We start from the raw sequence: 19121 nt of genomic DNA on the forward strand, positions 1-19121 counted from the left end.
TTGTTGTTATTGTTGAGACGGAATCTTGCTCTGTGGCCCAGGCTGGAGTGCAGTGGTGCACTCTCAGCTCACTGCAACTTCTACCTCCCACATTCAAGTGGTTCTCCTGCCTCAGTCTCCAGAGTAGCTAAGATTACAGGCATGTGCCACCATGCCTGGCTAATTTTTGTATTTTTAGTAGAGGCAGGGTTTCACCATGTTGCCCAGTCTGGTCTCGAACTCCTGACCTCAAGTGATCCACCCACCTTGGCCTCCCAAAGTGCTGGAATTACAGGCGTGAGGCAACATGCCCACCCTAAGTGTCAGTTCTTGGCAGCTCCAGGCTTATGATGTTTTTATAGCTGCCCATCACAGTGGAAAGAGAACTTCTTCCCCAAAACTACAGCAAAATCCCAGGGTGACTGGGACTCAGTGGTGTGACTAGGGCTTAACGCACTAATGGACTCACTAGATAGATGTGCATGAACCCAAATCCATGGGACTATCTCAGTGGGACCATCTGATTGGCCAGGCTGATGTCCTATGGCTCATCTCGTAGCGACTAGGAGCTGGGTTCAACTGTATCTGCACCATACAGGCTGAAAGTGGGACTGTCCCCCCAAAGGAAACTGGGGCCTTGTTGAAGAAACAGGAGTGGAGACAGACCAGCAATATCACTGCATGTCTTCTTTGGCTTCCCAAGGATGGACAAGGTTAACTGCTCATGGATAGCAACTCAGCCTCAGCATAGGCACACCCTCCTTGGCCCCAGTGTTATGGGAAAATGTTAGAAAGAGAAAGAAATGCTCGTGCCCTTTTGTTTCCAGTGGCACAGACATTTGGCGAAATTTGTCTGGAGGAGGGAAGAGCCTGATGGGAATGATTTACTTGTAAAATGTTTAAACTTATCCTAAGCTTAGTTCTCTTCCAAGTGTCATCTTTAACATTCTAATTAAGGTCCCTTCTAAACAAATGCACCAGCTCTGTGTGCTGCTCTGAGAACAAACTTTTTTTTTTTCCTCTCTTTCTGTCATCATGTTTTTGCTGCACTCAAATTGCTTTAGAGAAAGAGGATTTCGGATGTTGGTGGCGAGTACTGAAGAGATAAGGAGAAATTCTGATATTTTTGCCCTAGTATCATTAAATGAGGGCCAAAGTCACATCTAATTGACCACAGACAATGGGAGAGGCAGCTATTTGGTGTGCTTAATTGCTAAGTTTTTTTCCTCTCTCTGTCTTTCTGACTGTGTGATCCCATCTCCTGAGACCATGGAAAGTTTAGACCTTTGGGTTACAATTTCTTATGCCGTGTGTGTGTGTGTGTGTGTGTGTGTGTGTGTGTGTGTGTGTGTGTTGTGGTAGAACTGTGGAGGAGGAGGTAAAGAGAGAGAGCTGTTTCCTGAAATGGAAGCATTTGAATTCAGGTTTTTGTTGTGTGTGTTTTTAAAATTCTTCTGAGTTTGCTGTAATTGTCACACTGCCTGTTTTGCCTAGATCTGAAGAATGAATTGTTATATAATACTCTGTGCTCATAAAAAAATAAGGCAGGGAGGGAGAGGCATTGACTAATGAGACTAAGAATTAGATCCAATATTTTTCAGAAATGCTTAAAATGGGGGTGTCAGAGAGGACAATCTTTGTCCAAATTAGGCCCTGAATTTGTATCAGCTGCTTCATTTTGGCACTGGGGACATCACACACGCATACACACACACAGACACACACACACACACAACATAACACACAACCACACAGACACTGGGACCATTAAAAGGATACTCCCTATTCCCATTATGTGAGCCAAGTCACATAAAACTTTGATTAAATTCAAATGCTTACATAAATTGTCTCTCCTCTCAAGAACACACACGTTCAATTTAGTCTCTCTTGGCACTTTAAGTATCAAATCAAGGTTCTGCTGTCACTGCAGACAACTAAATGCTCACAGCTTCCAAAATGGGAATGAAATAAAAAGGATCTGCCAAAAAAAAAAAATCAATCTAGTAAAGCCACAGACCCTCATGTCTTTGAATATTAGGCTGGGTGGCTTGGAAAAAGCGACTTTATCTTTATCTTTCCAAGCCTCGGTTTCTGCATCTGTAAAATGGGGAGAAGTGATGGTTACTGTTTCCTTATAGGGTCTGGTGAAGATGACCTGAGATTGGTCCATCTCAGGCTGGTGGCACCATGGTGACCCCTAGAAAGTACGCAGGGCACGATCGTCCTGGGATCTGGGAGGAAGGTTTCTGCATGGTGGCTCCTCGTGACGTTCTCTCCCTCTCTGCACCTTTTTGATTTTTCAGGGTAATCAGGAAGCAGCCGCTGCCCCTGACACAATGGCTCAGCCTTACGCTTCGGCCCAGTTTGCTCCCCCGCAGAACGGTATCCCCGCGGAATACACGGCCCCTCATCCCCACCCCGCGCCAGAGTACACAGGCCAGACCACGGTTCCCGAGCACACGTTAAATCTGTACCCTCCCGCCCAGACGCACTCCGAGCAGAGCCCGGCGGACACGAGCGCCCAGACCGTCTCCGGCACCGCCACAGTAAGTGGACGTGTTTGCTACGGGTGGGAGGTTATGGGGAGGGGCCCCCAGCCCCCCAGCCCTGGTAATGGCAGCAGGGGTGCACCCCCATCTACCCAGGGACTCTGGGAAACAGATCAGTCCCTAAGCCCACCCTCATCATACCAGCTTCCTGAAGTTTACCTCATTTCCATGCATTCATTCTTAGCGTTCATTTAAATCAACGGATTATTAATTAATTTCATTTATTTGTAAAGGGGCACATTTATCAATTTTCTATTCCTATAGTTTTGCCTTTCTAGAATGTCATCCCGATGAAATCTCATTTTTTTGGAAAAAAAAAAATTTTGATGTAAGATAATTTTTTTTCAAGTCTTACGGAGGCTGGGTATGGTGGCTCATGCCTGTGATCCCAGCACTTTGGGAGGCCGAGATGGGAGAATCGTTTGAAGACAGGAGTTCGAGAATAGCCTGGGCAACAAAGTGAGACCTCATCTCTACAAGAAATTTAAAATTTAGCTGAGTGTAATGGTGCATGCCTGTAGTCCCAGCTACTTGGGAGACTGAGGTGGGAGGATGGCTTGAGGCCAGGAGTTTGAGGCTGCAGTGAGCTAAGATTGCTCCACTGAACTCCAGCCTAGGTCACAGAGTGAAACTCTGTCTCTAAATAAACAAAAATAAAGTCTTTGTGGAATTATAATTTACATACCTTAAAATTAGTATATTTTTAGGTGTACAGTTCACTGATTTTTAGCATATTTACGGAGTTGTGCGATGATTGCCGGCATCTAATTTCGGAACATTTCCATCAGCCTAAATACAAATCTTGTGCCCCTTTGCAGCCACTCCTCATTCATACCTCAAAGCTCTGAACCTCGCTTCTTTACCTTAGCCTAATACATTTGAGATTCATCCAGGTTGCGGTGTTTGTCCCTGGTTTCTTCATTTTTATTGCTGGACCAAAGGGCAGGGGCTAGAAAGAGGCAGGGTGAGAGAATTTTGATGAATAAGGGAACTGTCCTATATCTTAATGGTGACGGTTACATGACTTTATACACCATAAAGAGTAAATTTTTTTGCGTACAAATGATGACATGGATTAGAAACAGGCATGTAAACAGAAACATTTTATCATCACTGTAAATGAAAACTGGTGTTTTGATCATTAGTCAAATATAACTCTAAATGAAAATATTTATAGTAAAATTAAATAATGTTCATTTGTGTGCCACCTAAAGTAATCATGCATACCACAAAACCTATATGGAACATGCATTTGGGAACCTTTTTCTGCAGAATTCTTTAGAAGCTTGGGCACCCCAATCCTGTCGTCCGGAACATTTTTTGAGTGTAAGGCAATTCTGCCTCTTCGTCCTGTCCCAAGACCTCAGGAAAGCCAGTATTTGTGAAGAAGTTTATGGCTTTGAAGCATGATACGTTTCCTGTGATAAAAGAAAACACTGACTAACTTTGCTACTTGCCACCTCATTCATTTGGAGGCTAGTTTTGAAGTTTGTTTTTGTTTTTGTTTTTTTGAAATGGGGTCTCGCTCTGTTGCCCAGGCTGGAGTGCGGTGGCGCGATCTCGGCTCACTGCAAGCTCCACCTCCCAGGTTCACGCCATTCTCCTGCCTCAGTCTCCTGAGTAGCTGGGACTACAGGCACCCGCCACCATGTCCAGCCAATTTTTTGTATTTTTGGTAGAGACAGGATTTCACTGTGTTATCCAGGATGATCTCAATCTCCTGACCTCGCGATCTGCCTGTCTCGGCCTCCCAAAGTGCTGGGATTACAGGCGTGAGCCACCGTGCCCGGCCTAGTTTTGAAGATTTTTTAAAAAAATAATATACATTCTGAAATTTTTAGTTGCCTTCCTCCCTTTTTAATTTATTGTGGTAAAATACATATAACATAAAACTTAACCATTTTAATCCTGTACACATTTCAATAGTATTCAGTATATTCACAATGTAGTGCAAAACCACAACCATTATCTAGTTTGAGAATGTTCCTACCACCCCAAAAGGAAACCCCATACCCATTAAGCAGACACTCCCCATTCTCCCTCTCCCCAGCCCCTGGCAACCACCAATCTGCCTTAGAGATAGCTTTTTGTGTCTGGCTTCTTTCTCTTAACACGATGTTGTCTAGGTTTATTCATGTGGAGTATCCCACTGTATGGATAGACCGTGTTTATTTATTCATTAGTCCATGGATGGATATTTGGGTTGTCTCCACATTCTGGTTCTTCTGAACACTCCTGCTGCCGACTTTTTTGTATTTAGTTGCTGTGCCTTAGGCATGGGCCTGTGAAATGAGTTTGCTGGTTCAGCAGTTGTTTGTTGCTTTTGCGTTGACTACCAGGTAGTAGTGATGGGGATGTTGTTTACTGTTTGTTGGCTATTTTGTGATAATTAATATTAGTAATGCCTGGATAGGTTATTTTCAGATTTTGAAAAAAGATCCAATCAGACATTATTTATTAAGCTAACTGCTGTGGAAATTTTACGTATTCATTTATTTATTCACAAATATTTATTAAGCTTCTATTAGGGCCAGGATTCATACTAGCTGCCATGGTTGAACAAAACAAAATGATCTTTACCTCTTGTAACTTAGTATGAGAGGCAGAAAGTGAGCATGTGGCAAATAGCATGTGTGATAGATGTCTTAAGGAAAATATGGGTACCGTAGGAAAATTAAAAAAGAACAGAGGTGCTACCTGCAAACGTGTAGTCTGAGAGCATTTCTTCAAGGAGATGATGCTTAAGGTGATAAGACAAAGCAGCCCAGGCAGAGGGAGTACCACAGTCAAAGGTCCTAAAGTTGGAAAGATCTGGGCTCACTCAAAGTCCTAAGAAGAGGCCAGTATGTTTTGGGCATGATGAAGGGGATTTGGAGGTGATGTGGCAAAAGATGAACTGGGAGGAATTAGCAGGGATTTGACATCCTACAGACCTGGTGGGTCCAATAAGGAGTTGAAATTCCACGTTATAAGCAATGGGAAACCATTAAAAAGAGTTAAAGCCAGAAGAGTTATGAAATGAGACATAAAAAGAAAGGGTTAGTGATGCCTAGCTTAAAGGAAATTTAATGTAGTTGGGGAGTTGAGATGCTCCACATCTTTGCCCTGCAAAAAGAACACTTTAGAGATCAACACAATTGAATTTAAATAGCGTGTTGGGTGTGCACAGTGCCCCAGGCACTGCAGCAAGATAATCTGATGTGCAGACAAGCTCTCTTTCCTTGGAGAGCCTTAGGAGAATATAGGATTTGCTTTCTGTTAATTATGATAACGTGCCAAATTCTAGCATATAGGTTTTCACAGGTTTTATCTATCATAATGACAGTAGGAGAAAACATTTTCAAAATCATAGTCAGAGGGTTATACCTTTCAGAGTCTTCTGGTTACAGGAAAGAGAAAACTCAGTAGGAAGCATGTTGGCCCATACAATAAAAAGTCCCGGCGGAGGATGGACACAGCCTGGTTTTTGGAACATGTCCATCAGCTTCTGATGGGAAACCATCCTGAGTTGGCTTCCTCGTCCTCACCTCAGCTCTCTGGCTCTGTCCTTCAAGTTCAGGCTCCAGTCACCACCTATGAAAAGCTCTTGGATTCGTCCCATATAAGCCCTCTCGTGGGAATCAATCTCCATTCCTGGCTTGTGTGGTGTTATCTTCATTCAGTGGCTGAGGCTGGTACTGAGTGTCCCAGCCCTGGGGTCACTGAGGAGCTTCATATCCAAATACATGGAATGAAGACCATTTCATCAGAGTTCATGATGAGATGCCTTCAGAATAAGTCATTAAAGAAACTAAGTAGACAGAATCTTGTGAGAGCTAAAGGTAGCATGGTGAAACTTTTGTACAAAGAAGCTTGAATTGGTGTTCATCAAGAGTAGGGAGTGAAGAGAAAGACAAGGACAGAACATTGGAGAGCGCATGGGGTAGGGTTTGAAGGAAGAGGAACTATTGAATAAGACATCAATGGGATGTTGAGATTGGGCATTCAACCGGTTGAATGTTGGGCTATACAGCCTGGAGGGTATAAACTGAGAAGACATTATTGAAGTGACACTTTGGATGTCTTTAAAGACCTAGAAGACAGTAGTTTTGCTAGAGTAGTGGAGAGAGATGCAGAAGGCACAAGAGTTGAGGAATAAGTGTGATATGTTGGAGTGGGTGGGCATTGCCCATTATAAATATTTGGAGTGATGAGGAGAAAGAAGAGATTGCATCTGAGAAGCAAAGAGGTCAGAGAAAGTAGTTGGTAGGATAGTTGATTTAGATTCAACTGATTTTTGCCAACAAGGTCCCTACGTGGGGCACAAAAGACAGGAAGCAAGAGATAGGGAATAATGGTGCAGGAAAGAAAGTGATGAAGTGTTTTATAGGAGATAAGAAGGAATAGGATCAAGAGTATTCAGATATAGTAGGTAGTCTAGGAAAAAAGAAACCACTTTTTAACAGCTTTGTTGACATACAATAAACTGTATATATTTAAAGTATACACTTTGATACATTTTTACAAATGTACCTGCATGCACAACCATTACTGCTATCCAGATAATGAATCTGTCCATTATCTTAAAGTCTTTTCTTGCTCTTTTTTGATCCTCTCCTCCTCCTTCTTGCCTCATCCCCAGGAAACCAGTGGTTCTGCTTCTTTTGCTGTAGCTTAATTTGCAGTTTCTAGAATTTTATGTCAGTAACCTCAAACATTATGTGCTCTCTGTGTCTGGCTTCTTTTACTCAGTATCATTATTTTTAGATTCATCCATATTGTTGCATGTGGTTGTAGCTCCTTCCTTTTCATTGCTGAGTACTGTTTCATTGTGTGGATATGCCACAGTTTATTTCTCCATTTACCTACGCATGGGCATTTGGGTTGTTTTTCATTTTGGGTAATGGAGAAATAAATCTGCTGACATTTGGAAGTACTTCAATTTTGAAACAGAAGAGAAGGAAGGGTGAATGTGTGAGGATGCAGAGAAATTTTCAAGTCAAGAGATAATGTGAGGAGTTCCATCTACATTGCCTTCATTTTTTCCATGAATGGAGGCAGCATCATCAAAGGAAGGATTCCTGAACTTGGGCAAACATGTCAGAAATCTGCCTTAGATAATTCCTAGAGTATTTGAATGGCAATGGATGCCCGAATTTGGAGAATGTAAATGTATGGTGGACCGGTTAGCTGTCTACTCTGTCTTCTCCAGCAATGTTTGGATGGTACACACTCTTAGAGGTAGGATTTTAAAGGAAAGACAGCCATTAGGGGCTGAAGCAGGTGGGCTTTGGGGCTGATCCTGAAGGAAGTTTTAGGACTTATATTCTGAACTGGTATTGGGTAAGTGCGGGAATCATAAAGGGGCTATCTTGTTTTTTGTTACAAACAATTACATCTGTATACTCATCTCTCTTTGGCCAAAAAGGAGATGTGACTTTTCAGTTATCCTTTCCTGATCTACACCAGCAGAACGTGGTCTATGTCAAGTTTACTTCAAATTGTCTCTGCCTCCTCCTACATTTATTGGGTGTACCTTGTCTTCACTCCAGGTTCTGAATTTCCTGTGGAACGAATTTAACCTCAAAGTGGGTCAGAACTATGGTTCTCCCCACCCTATATCCATGACCCTGTATTTGCACAAAAAGTTACTATTGGGAGATACCTAGGTCATTCCCCATAAGATAGCGCTGTACCTGGAATAGCTCTAACTCTTCTTTGACATATGTATCCACGATGCTTAATATCATTCTAAGGACATCGTAGAGGCCATTATTTCTTTGAGAAACTAAGTACTTTTGGGTGAGAGAAAGCATCCATCCATCTGGTGGCCTCCAAGAACATCTAATATATGCACATGATTTAACACAAAGTGCAGAATCTGTAAAAGGGGAGGAGGATGCACCCAGAGCTCCCAACCAGAGCTCAGTAAAATGCAGACAGAAAAGACTTACCAGGTCATCCTTTTAGTTCCCCACGGGCTGAGATGAGTCCCTGCAGGCCTTTTTTTCTGCTGAATTTCTATTTCATGTAGGCCTCCAAACATATCACGGATCACATTGCTGACAGAGCCAATACTGTATTATATTAGATACTGTTCCTGACAAGGTATTTTACTCTTGACATATTATCATTAGAGATTTGCAAGTGGTGAATTCTCCATGTATCTCCAATAGCAACTTAACTTCTATTTTTAACGCTTCTGCAGTCTGTTGAAAAGGCTCCCACCACTTTCCCACTAGCTCTAGGCCCTGATGGGAGAAGGAATGTGGGTGCCCCAGCTAGGTTCCTGAGCTGGAGGCTCTATTGACAGGGAAAAGAACTATTTAAAGAGCCAGGTTCTTCTTTGGCCTCAGCCGCTTCCCACTGAAGTGTTAACTGAGCCTCCAAATTTCCTTAATACTTTTAGGAAGATAAGGTATTGGTTGGTGATGGTGTCCTGTTCTTAACCCTTTCCATGCCAGTTCTGATTTTGAAGCTGATGAAATCGCTAAGGTATAGGAAAAACTTGTTCAGGGCATTCCTTTTGACTAACTAGCTATTATTATTATCATCATCAAAGCAATTCAGGCTTGGGGTTTAAAAAGCCAGACATTGGAAAAGGATATAAAATGAAAACTAACATGTCCTAACTCCCACAACCCAAATTCTTAGTCTGTGTGCCAGAAATGAGTTACTAATACCTTATATTTCCTTCCAGAAGTGTTTTATGCAAATGCAAGCATATGCCTGCTTGTCCTCTATCTCTATCTTTATCTCCCTCTATCTCTATCATCTGTCTCTAATTCAATCTTTATATCTTATAAGTACTCACTATTTCCATTCTCAAAATTACAGAATTGAAATCTGAACACCTACTTTGGCACCTGCTTTATATCTCAGAGATTATTCTGTATCATATTTAGGGGTTCAGTCATTATTTTGTGTGTGTGTGTGTGTGCCTTTTTATGTACAGAAGTATCCTAATGATGGAATTTAGGTTGTCTCTGGGTTTAATCTTGCACTGTTGATATTTACCATCAGGCTACAGTACAGAGCTAGGTACAAAGATTGCTGTCCATCTCTGTTTGCCTCTGGGTGTGAATGGTTAAAAGGTACATGGACTTAAGATGTGGACATTGATCAATTACCCTACAGAGAGCTTGCACCGATTTGCACCCTCATGGACAGAACCTAAGAAGGCCTGACACCCACACCCTTGCCCAACCCAATGTGCTAGCCAACCCTTGGCTCATGTCCCTGCGGACTCTGTGTGTTTGGGTGTGGCTATCCCTCTCTCTGACAAAAAAAGTACTTTTAGAATTGTTGGGTGTCCTGGAGAAGAAAAATTGAGGTGTGCTGCCATTGCTTGAGGCCTCCTGTGGTCCAAAGACCATGCTAGGCCCTCTTTTGGTCGCCATCTTGTTTTGTTACATCAACCTTTTGAATGCTGTTAGAATCCCACCAATAAAGGGAGAAAGAGGTTGAAGATGCTTTGAGTTGGGAATGGTGCAGTTGAGGTCGTCACCCACATCTTGTCTGCCTGATGTTAAAGTCCAGGCTGTTTCCCCAGTCTCCAGCTGTCTTCTAAAATAGGGGTACCCAACTCCCAGGCCACAGATCAGTACTGGTCTGTAGCCTGTTGGGAACTGAGCTGCACAGCAAAAGGTGAGTGGTGGGTGAGTGAGCATTACCACTTTAGCTCTGCCTCCTGTCAGATCAACAATGGCGTTAGATTCTCAGAGAAGCATGAACCCTATTGTGAACTGCACATGCGAGGGATCTAGATTGTGTGCTCCTTATGAGAATCTAATGCTTGATTATCTGAGGTGCAACCATTTCATCCTGAAACCATCCTCCCTGCCCCACTATGTCCATGGAAAAATTGTCTTCTACAAAACTGGTACCAAAAATTTTGGGGACTGCTGCCCTAGAGGATCTCTTGACCAATGGCTTAGAATTCTCATGAAGATTGGTTTCTTCGTGGCTGCCCTCTAGCTTAGATAAACAGGTCGGTTAAGACCTGGCCTCTGGACTTGACAAGATTTGACCCTCCATTCTGCTTACAAGCGGAAGGAGCTCAAGCTGACCATTGAACCTCTCTGCTCTTATTTTTTCTATTACTCCCTTCCTCAGCTGTGACCCTTCTCCAGATCTCCTCCCTCTTTTCTTCTAAACAACTATCAGACAATGGATTACGGAACAACAGAGTTCTTTTCCTTTGAGGAGGGTTTACGCCTCATGTACTTACATTGAAAGTTTGGCAAAATAATTGAAGGTTGCCATCTAAAAATAGGGTGAATAGTTACATCGAAATGAGAATCAGGAAAGAGTCTCAAAAATCATAACTTTTGCTCATTGAATGTCAGACTATATTTTAAGCACTTTCCATGCACAATCTCAACTAATCTTGGCCCTCCCCACCACGTATGAAGGTTATCGTCCCATGTTACAGAAGCAGAATCTAAGGCAAATCACTTACTGAAGGTCACTGTGGCTGAGAAGCAGGAGTCAGAGCTCAAAAACAGGCATGTCAGACCAAAATTCTTAAGGGCTGGAAGCCCAGAAGGCATCCCCCAGGCATGCCCAGCCACACTGGCCTCTTTTCTAAATAGATTGCTATTGCAGAAAGGAATTACTCATTTCACCCTGGGGAGGGCCCCAGCAGACCCAAGCCTTTGCAACATTACAGACTTCGAGTGTGCTCTTGTTTGAGACCTGCGCCTTGAGCAAACTCCAATAACATGTTTCGGTGGCTTCAAAATTGTCTTTTCAGATGACAGTGTGACTGAGCTGTTTTGTCAATACCAGTTCTATTTTCCTAAAATTCACATTTAATGTGAAGACATGGGTACTGTCTCTTGTTTCCTTAGGAGCCTGAGCACTATGCTTCTCACTCCCATGTATTCTCTGCAATACATGGCCCTTGGCTTTCAGGATAAACTAAAGACCTTTATTACCCAATACTGTGGCTGTTTTATTATTTTAAAGACCCTGGTCATCAAAAAGTGTCTAGTCCTGGAGAGCCAAAATGAATGATTTATCCCAACTTAGGATAACTTGGACAGGAACAGGATATCTCTGAGCATCAAAGACCCATGTGTTTGATGTTCTTTTTTGGACTGGGGTTTCAGCCTCGGATTTTGGCAGAATTGGAGGTTGTTATGGCAGGTGAAAAAAAATGGCGTTGGTTAAATATCTTTAGATATTATCGGGAGAAGCAGAGTAGAATCTAGGTACACAGCTTGACATTTTCATTCTCATTCTGTCTGACCCAGAGTGGGACCATAGGCACGTTACATAACTTCTCTGAGCCTCTTCTTTTTTATATGTGAGGCTTAGAGTTGTTGTGAAATCCTAATACAGTAATGTCTATGAAGGTCTTAGCACAATGACAAACACATAGTAAACATTCTACCAGATCGACCATCCTAATTATGAAATAATTACAGTACCCATAATGAGAAATCAGAGCGGTCTCCTTGGTTCCGAGTTCTTCATTAAAAATGTTTTATCCAGGAGAATACATTCATCATAAGAATGGTGAAATTTCCCGTTTCAAGAGCCAAACTAAAACTCCAATTCCGAGATTTATTTTTAAGGTAATTTTGTATTTCATGATTTATAGACAAATGGTTTTCAATCACTCGTATTTTAGTACAAACTATCAGTACAAGCTGTTCTTGGTCTAAGTCTAGGTCGTGGGCAAACAAAGTGAGATTCATTAGAGAAGGAAATGACTGAAGTTTTGTTTTTAAGACCCGAGGACATCTTGCTTTTGCCAAATGAGGAATGCTCAGGCATATTCTAAGGGTTTGATTTAATGTTTCCTTAGGGGGACCTCACTGGCTTATTTCCATTGCAAATATTATAGCCATCTGACAAGTTTCATCGTGACTTTGTCCTCATTTGGTGCTTTGTGCTTATTCACACCTGTATTTATTGTCATCAATTTACCCACTCAGGATGACTAAGCAGTCTCTATCTTTATTTTTGGTTAGGTCCTTCAAACACCTAAATCCATCCTTTCTGTAGCTCATAGAGACTGCTATACAAAGGACTGATATAAGTGTTTGAAGGACCTAATTCCCTCTGCATAGCTGATTGCCCCATTAAGCAATTTTATTTTATTTATTTATTTATGTGAGAGAGGGGTCTCACTCCATCACCCAGGCTGGAGTGCTATGGCACCATCTTAGTTCACTGCAGCCTGAAACTCCTGGGGCTCCAGTGATCCTCCTGCCTCAATAGCAGGGTACTGAGCTCAGTAGCTCAGTACTGCCTCCTGAGTAGCTGGGACTACAGGTGTTTTCCAATGAACTTAGAAATAGGCATTAATCTATTTTGTGGGCAGTATTTGGGTCATGCATTAGTCAACAATCATTTTATGCCCTTAATTCATGGTCATATAGTCTTTAGGTGCATAGTAAGTTCCTATGAATTCCATGCAATTTTTGAATTCAAGGCTGGAAAAAGAAGTTGGCTGTTCTCTGTTGACAGAAGTTTCAGGAATGGCTCAGCCAGAACCTTGCAATGCTAGAGCTGGGAGAGCCAAAGAGTTCATCTCCTCTATTTTTAAATATTGCACATATTTAAAAAGATCACATAAGTTATGGGTTGGAAACGGAAGGCCAGGCACAGTGGCTCACACCTGTAATCCCAGCACTTTGGGAGGCCAAAGCAGATGGATCACTTGAGGCCAGTGATTCAAGACCAGCCTGGTCAACATGGTGAAACCCTGTCTCGACACAAAAAGTACAAAAATTAGCCAGGCATGGTGGCGGGCACTTGTCATCCCCACTGCTCGGGAGGCTGAGGCAGGAGAATTGCTTGAACCTGGGAGGCGGAGCTTACAGTGAGCTGAGATCATGCCACCACACTCCACCCTGAGTGACAGAATCAGACTCTGTCTCAGAAACAACAACAACAACAAGAAAAAGAAAACTCAAATACTTTCACATCCAGGCAAGTAACATCCATGTTTAGAGAGATTAACTTATGTTGGAGACATTGGCAAAATAAATTTTTAGTTTTCTCCATTAAGGTAGGCATTACAAAATTACAAGCATGATGGTATGCAACCCTTTGGTGGGGACCCTGTAGTAATTTAGCAAACAAATTTCCTGTCCACAGGATGTGGTCCCTATCCATCCATCCAATCATTGCTATTTTGGATTGTTAAACCACTATTATAATTTCATTGACATATTTCCACTGCAAATGTTTAGATTTCTTTCTTCTTAAGAATAGCAGCAATTTTTATTTTTCTGGGTTCTCCTGTTCACTACTATTTTATTCATTTTTGTTATCTGTCCAGCCTCTGAAGATACTGAATTTACAACTTCTGACTTAATCTTGGAAACTTTTTTGTTTTTTAACAAGAGGTGAATTTAGGCTGGGCATGGTAGCTCACGCATGTAATCCCAGCACTTTGGGAGGCTGAGACGGGCAGATCACTTGAGGTCAGGAGTTCGAGACCAGCCTAGTCAACCTAGTGAAACCCCGTCTCTCCTAAAAATACAAAAATTAGCCAGGCATGGTGGCAGGCACCTGTAATCCCAGCTACTTGGGAGGCGGAGGCAGGAGAATCACTTGAATGCAGGAGGCGGAGGTTGCAGTGAGCTGAGATCATGCCACTGCACTCTAGCCTGGAAAACAGAGTCAGACTCCATCTCAAAAAAAAAAAAAAAAAAAGTGAATTTAGGAACCTGAACCCTTTAAGGGAGACTGTATTTCAGGTTCATAAAAGAGACAGCTTGGATGCTTCAGTGTGACAGTGCAGAGATTCATAGAATGTTAGAGCTTGAGATGACTATCTTATCTTCCTGCTTCATTTACGAATGATGCTCAGGTTCAGAGACAGAAAGTGACCTGCCTAAGTCACACAGTGAGTATCACAGCAGAACCCAATGTAAGGATGTCCTAAGAGAAAACTCCCACTGTACCATGCCCTTCCTCTGTCCATCTCCTGGATTCTACAGCCATTTTTAAAATACACATACCCGGGGTTATCTCTGCATTGAAATAGACAAAGTCCCAATGACACTGCCTTTAGAAGCATGCTGAGCTGTACACTGTAAGTCTCTGTTTCTCTTTGCTATCCTATTTTGGTTCCTAGCCAGAGGTTTCAGCCACAAGTGGGCCTTATTCTCACAAAGACTTCCAGACTTCTTAAAAAAAAAAAAAAGTCTTCATTTTATCTAGTTCTCTCCTGCTGCTCCTGGTGGTTGTATCAATGGGTCTGTGTGAATTCAGCAATGTCATGCGTTCCTGCCAGCTCCAGTACCAATCATTACTTCTAGGTCAGGACACTAATCAGGGGGTCTGGGTTTCTTCCTTTGTATCCCCGAAGAATGCGGAGCTTGCCAAATTGTCAAATTATAGCATTTGATGTAGAGCTAGGTCCAAGTGACTGTACAATCTCTGCAGGAGTTCAGAAGCTGGCTTCTGCCCCTGGTAGAAACATAACGAGACTCTCAAGAGACAGTAAGCCAGACAGTCTGGAGATCCAGGGAGATGCTCATGGGTTCTCTGGCTTCTGGGCCATGGGGAGAAAGTCATCACCACCCAGAAAATAAGCCTTCACCCTGACAGCAGCAGCAGAATGTACCTGGGCTTGAGGACCTGACTTGCATGCCATCTCAGTGTCCTTAGGACAGAAGTTCCACGGGCAAGTTCTTTCAGCAGTAAACCAAGGTTTTCAGCCTGTACCACTCAAAACAAACCAGACCATCAGGACCAGTTAATGTGAAGGCTTAAATGTTGCAGATTTGTTTTGAAAGTGAAAAGGCAATTTTCTTGTAAAAATAAAAAAAATATGTAGAGTTGCAAATCATACAATCCAAACAATATGGGCTGCCCTGATCTTTTAAAAGGGAGAAATGTAAATGCACATTCTGATTGTCAGATGAGGAACATCAAATAGAAACTTCTTGGGCTGAAAGGAAGTTACAAAAGAAGAAGCAGCGATCATTTATTGATAATGTATGGTAATGATCACTAGCATTTAGTGAGCTCATACTGGGTACCCAGTGGAAATGGTAGTACCAGCTTTCTGTGGACAATCAGATTGAATTTTTACAGCATCCAGAAGAGGCAGGGACTATAATTAACCCCTTATGGCCTAGATGAGAAAACCAGAACATAGAGAAATCAAGGATGTTGCCCAAGGTCACAAGGCTGATAAGGGCAGAGATGGGATTCAAAGGCAACCATGGTCCACTGTCTTACCCAGTCCATGCTGGGGTCTTCCATGAGCCATGCACTATGTTGTGTATTTCATTGACATGACTCATCAAGAAATAGGTGTGATCATACCACGATTACAGATGAGGGAACTGAGGCACAGGTATGAAGCAAATGTAAACATAGGCCTGGCAGATTCCAAAACCCATTTTGTGTGATTACCCCATTAGTAGTTTATTTTACCTAAATGACATTCCCTGCTAACTATTTCAATTATGATAATATCATTACAGGCAAATATCTTAACAATCCTGCAAGTCTGTAGAGCTCTGAACTCCCTCAATTTATACAACTAAACCCACACACATCCTTCCCATCCCTAACCCATCCCCTTCCCCAGTGGCATCCGTGGCCCCATAGAGTGAAAGAGGCCTTCAAACCATTTGGCAAGCTCACAAGAGGAAGCCTGGATTTCCCAGAGAAACTTGCTACAAGGAAATTGCTAATTATAACCCAAATTGTATTTGACTTCTGCATTTTTGCTTTATATTGTTACACTATAATTTAAATAGATTGTTCCCTGGCCTTTTTTAGGGGGAGAAACTAGCTACCTTTTTTTTTTTTTTTTCACTAAGAAAAGCAATGGTAGGTGTAGCATTCCAATGACAGGAGGTGGGTTTCGTCCCCCCTCTTCCCTCTAATTGGCTTGCAAGTGGGAGTTGGGTTAGCAGTTATGCCAGGAGTTGCCTGGGGTTCCAGGCGGTGACATTCATCTGGTGGCTCCACAAAAGGGGAAGAGACAACAGTGGGTGGCGCCAGCTTCGGGGAGATGAGTCCCAGAGAGTTTCTGTGACTCCAGAAGGCAGATGTTGGGGACGAGGGGAGATAGGGTATATTAATCATTGGATTTGGGAATTTTTCCTCTTTTGAGACATTGAAGCTCTTGACAGAGAAGACCAGAGGGGACCTAGTAAAAGGGAGAATGTGAGTTGGATGCACACCCTGGAATACAGGGCGTTGGCCATGTTTCTCCTTGCGTAGTCTAGCTGTGGATGGGGCCCAGAGCCCCTTAGCAGCTCTTCCTTTTCTCTCTTCTCTCCAGCCTTCTCCAGGCTTTTAACATCAGCAGAAGTAGCAAGGCTAGGAGTTGGCAAACTGTAGCTCATGGGCCAATTCCTGCCTGCAGTGTTTTTGTCAATAAAGTTTTATTGGAACACAGTCACACTAACTGGTTCACATATTGCCTATGGCTGCTTTTGCATGATGACAGTAACTTTGAGTAATTGTGACAGAGCTCGATGGCCCACAGAGCCAAAATTATGCTTATTGTTTGACCCTCAACAGAAAAAGTTTGGCAACCCCCGATCTAGGCCAAAGTGTACATATTGTTGGCCTGCTGGCTGCATTCAGGCATTGGGCCATTTTATTGGACTCAAATTAATTAACTGCCTACATTGTAAAATGGAAGTTTTCACAAAATAAGCTGGCTTTGATTAAAAAATGGAAAAATCTAACAAAACATGGCAGCTAATGTTGGGGATGTGTCATCCTTCCCCTCTGACTATTTGTCATAGTCGCCAGCACTGCCTATAGGGTTTTACCAAGTGTACCCTTTTACCTGCATGGACTGGTCCTCATAGGCACTTGAGTATGATACTCTTTCAGGTCCTCTGGGTTGTTTTTAATAAAAGATTTGGTATTTCTTACTGGACTGATGAATTACGTTTTAAAAATTCTTTCCATCAAACTGGACTTCCCTGTGGAACTCCAGAAAGAAAATAAAAAATGTGTTTGTGTAATGCCAGAATTTAGTGACTGCCAGAGTTGTTATATCAGAAATACAACATTTTCTTCCACCTTGAAACACCCATATACATACACATAGCCCTGCATTTTTTTAAAAAAAAACCTTTAAAATTGAGACCTATGTCAGTGCAGATGCTTCTTGACTTATGATGGGGATATGTCCCAATAAATCCATCACAAGTTGAAAATGCATTTAATACACTTCCCCTACTGAACATCATCACTTAGCCTAGCACACCTTAAAGATACACAGAACACTTGTATTAGCCTACAGATGGGCAAAATCATGTAACACAAAGCCTCTTTTATACTGAAGTGTCAAATATCTCATGCACTTTATTATGTACTGTACTGAAAGGAAAAACAGAATGGTTGTATGGGCACTCAAAGCATGATTTCTACTGAATGTGTATTGTTTCCACATCATTAAGTTGAAATATCGTAAGTTAGGAATCATCTGTACTGACCTTGATTTAAACAAAAGCAGGATTAGTAAATACTACATTGTTCTTCAGTCAAAGAATGAGTTTTTCAATTGTTATTATTAATAGAGCAAGTAATAATGGTGTTGGGCAATATATTAATGATTTAAGTCAATTAATTCTAAAACCAATGGTGGGCGATGTTACCTCATTTTAAAGATAAGGAAAAGAGACTCTAAACGGTTGTGTAAATTGTTCCAAATAGTGGCACCAGGAAGTGATAGACATGGAACTCAGATCCAGCCCTGATTCATGTCAAAGGTCCCAACTTTTTTTTTCTTTCTTTTTTTTTTTTTTTTTTTTTGACATGCAGTTTCACTCTTGTTGCCCAGGCTGGAGTGCAGTGGCTCGATCTCGGCTCACTGCAGCCTCCACCTCCCAGGTTCAGGCGATTCTCCTGCCTCAGCCTCCTGAATAGCTGGGATTACAGGCACCCATCACCACACCCAGTTAATTTTTTTTTTTTGTATTTTTAGTAGAGATGGGGTTTCACCATGTTAGCCAGGCTGGTCTCGAACTCCTGGCCTCAGGTGATCCGCCCATATCAGCCTACCAAAGTGCTGGGATTACAGGCATGAACCACAGTGCACGGCCACCACGGCAACTCTTTAAACACTGAGCACACACAATAGAGCCAATGATTAACTAAAATAGGCAACTGATGCCTTTCTCTGAAGCTTACGTGTAGAATACGGTAAGCCCCAGGATAACTTCCCCTGTAGCTAGAATAACTGATCCCAGGAAGAGCCCCTGGAAGCCCGATTCGATCCACTGAAAGTCAGTTTTGGGTAAAGTCGTTAGTGCGTCTTCTGTTGTTCTCAGCAAATCTTCAGATAATTTTTTCACCAGGCTCAGCAGAGGGAGAACTAAGTCTAATGTATTTAGTCGGGGGAATGACAGGTTTCCTTTTCACAGTAAGGGTTCATAGGATAGGAGACTATCCACTCGTAGCAGAAGAAAATCCTAATGAACAGGATCCAGGTTTTAGGGGGCCTTTAATTCTAACACACAGTTCACCCTGGGCTGCTCAAACGTCTTGACTTGCCCCGCTATGTGTGTGTGTGGCTTTAGGAAGCCCTGCGATTTTCCTTCTTTAGCTCGAATGTCAAGCGCTGCAGGCTTTCTGAGAATTCAGTGTCCTGACACTGGGGCTGAGCCCTTG

General features: G+C 42.4%; 1 protein-coding gene across 45 annotated transcripts in view; it reads left to right on the plus strand.

The window, feature by feature from the left end:
- Positions 1 to 19121, plus strand: part of RBFOX1 (RNA binding fox-1 homolog 1) — a 2477231-nt gene that overhangs the window by 2280340 nt on the left and 177770 nt on the right. For all 45 annotated transcript variants that reach the window (XM_054668820.1, XM_054668821.1, XM_054668819.2 and 42 more), the window contains one exon: positions 2283 to 2525. In XM_054668820.1, the coding sequence (XP_054524795.1) occupies positions 2283 to 2525 (243 nt within the window). The remainder of the gene's footprint in view (positions 1 to 2282; positions 2526 to 19121) is intronic.

Source organism: Pan troglodytes, chromosome 18 (assembly GCF_028858775.2).
Source record: "Pan troglodytes isolate AG18354 chromosome 18, NHGRI_mPanTro3-v2.0_pri, whole genome shotgun sequence".
NCBI classification, from domain to species: domain Eukaryota; kingdom Metazoa; phylum Chordata; class Mammalia; order Primates; family Hominidae; genus Pan; species Pan troglodytes.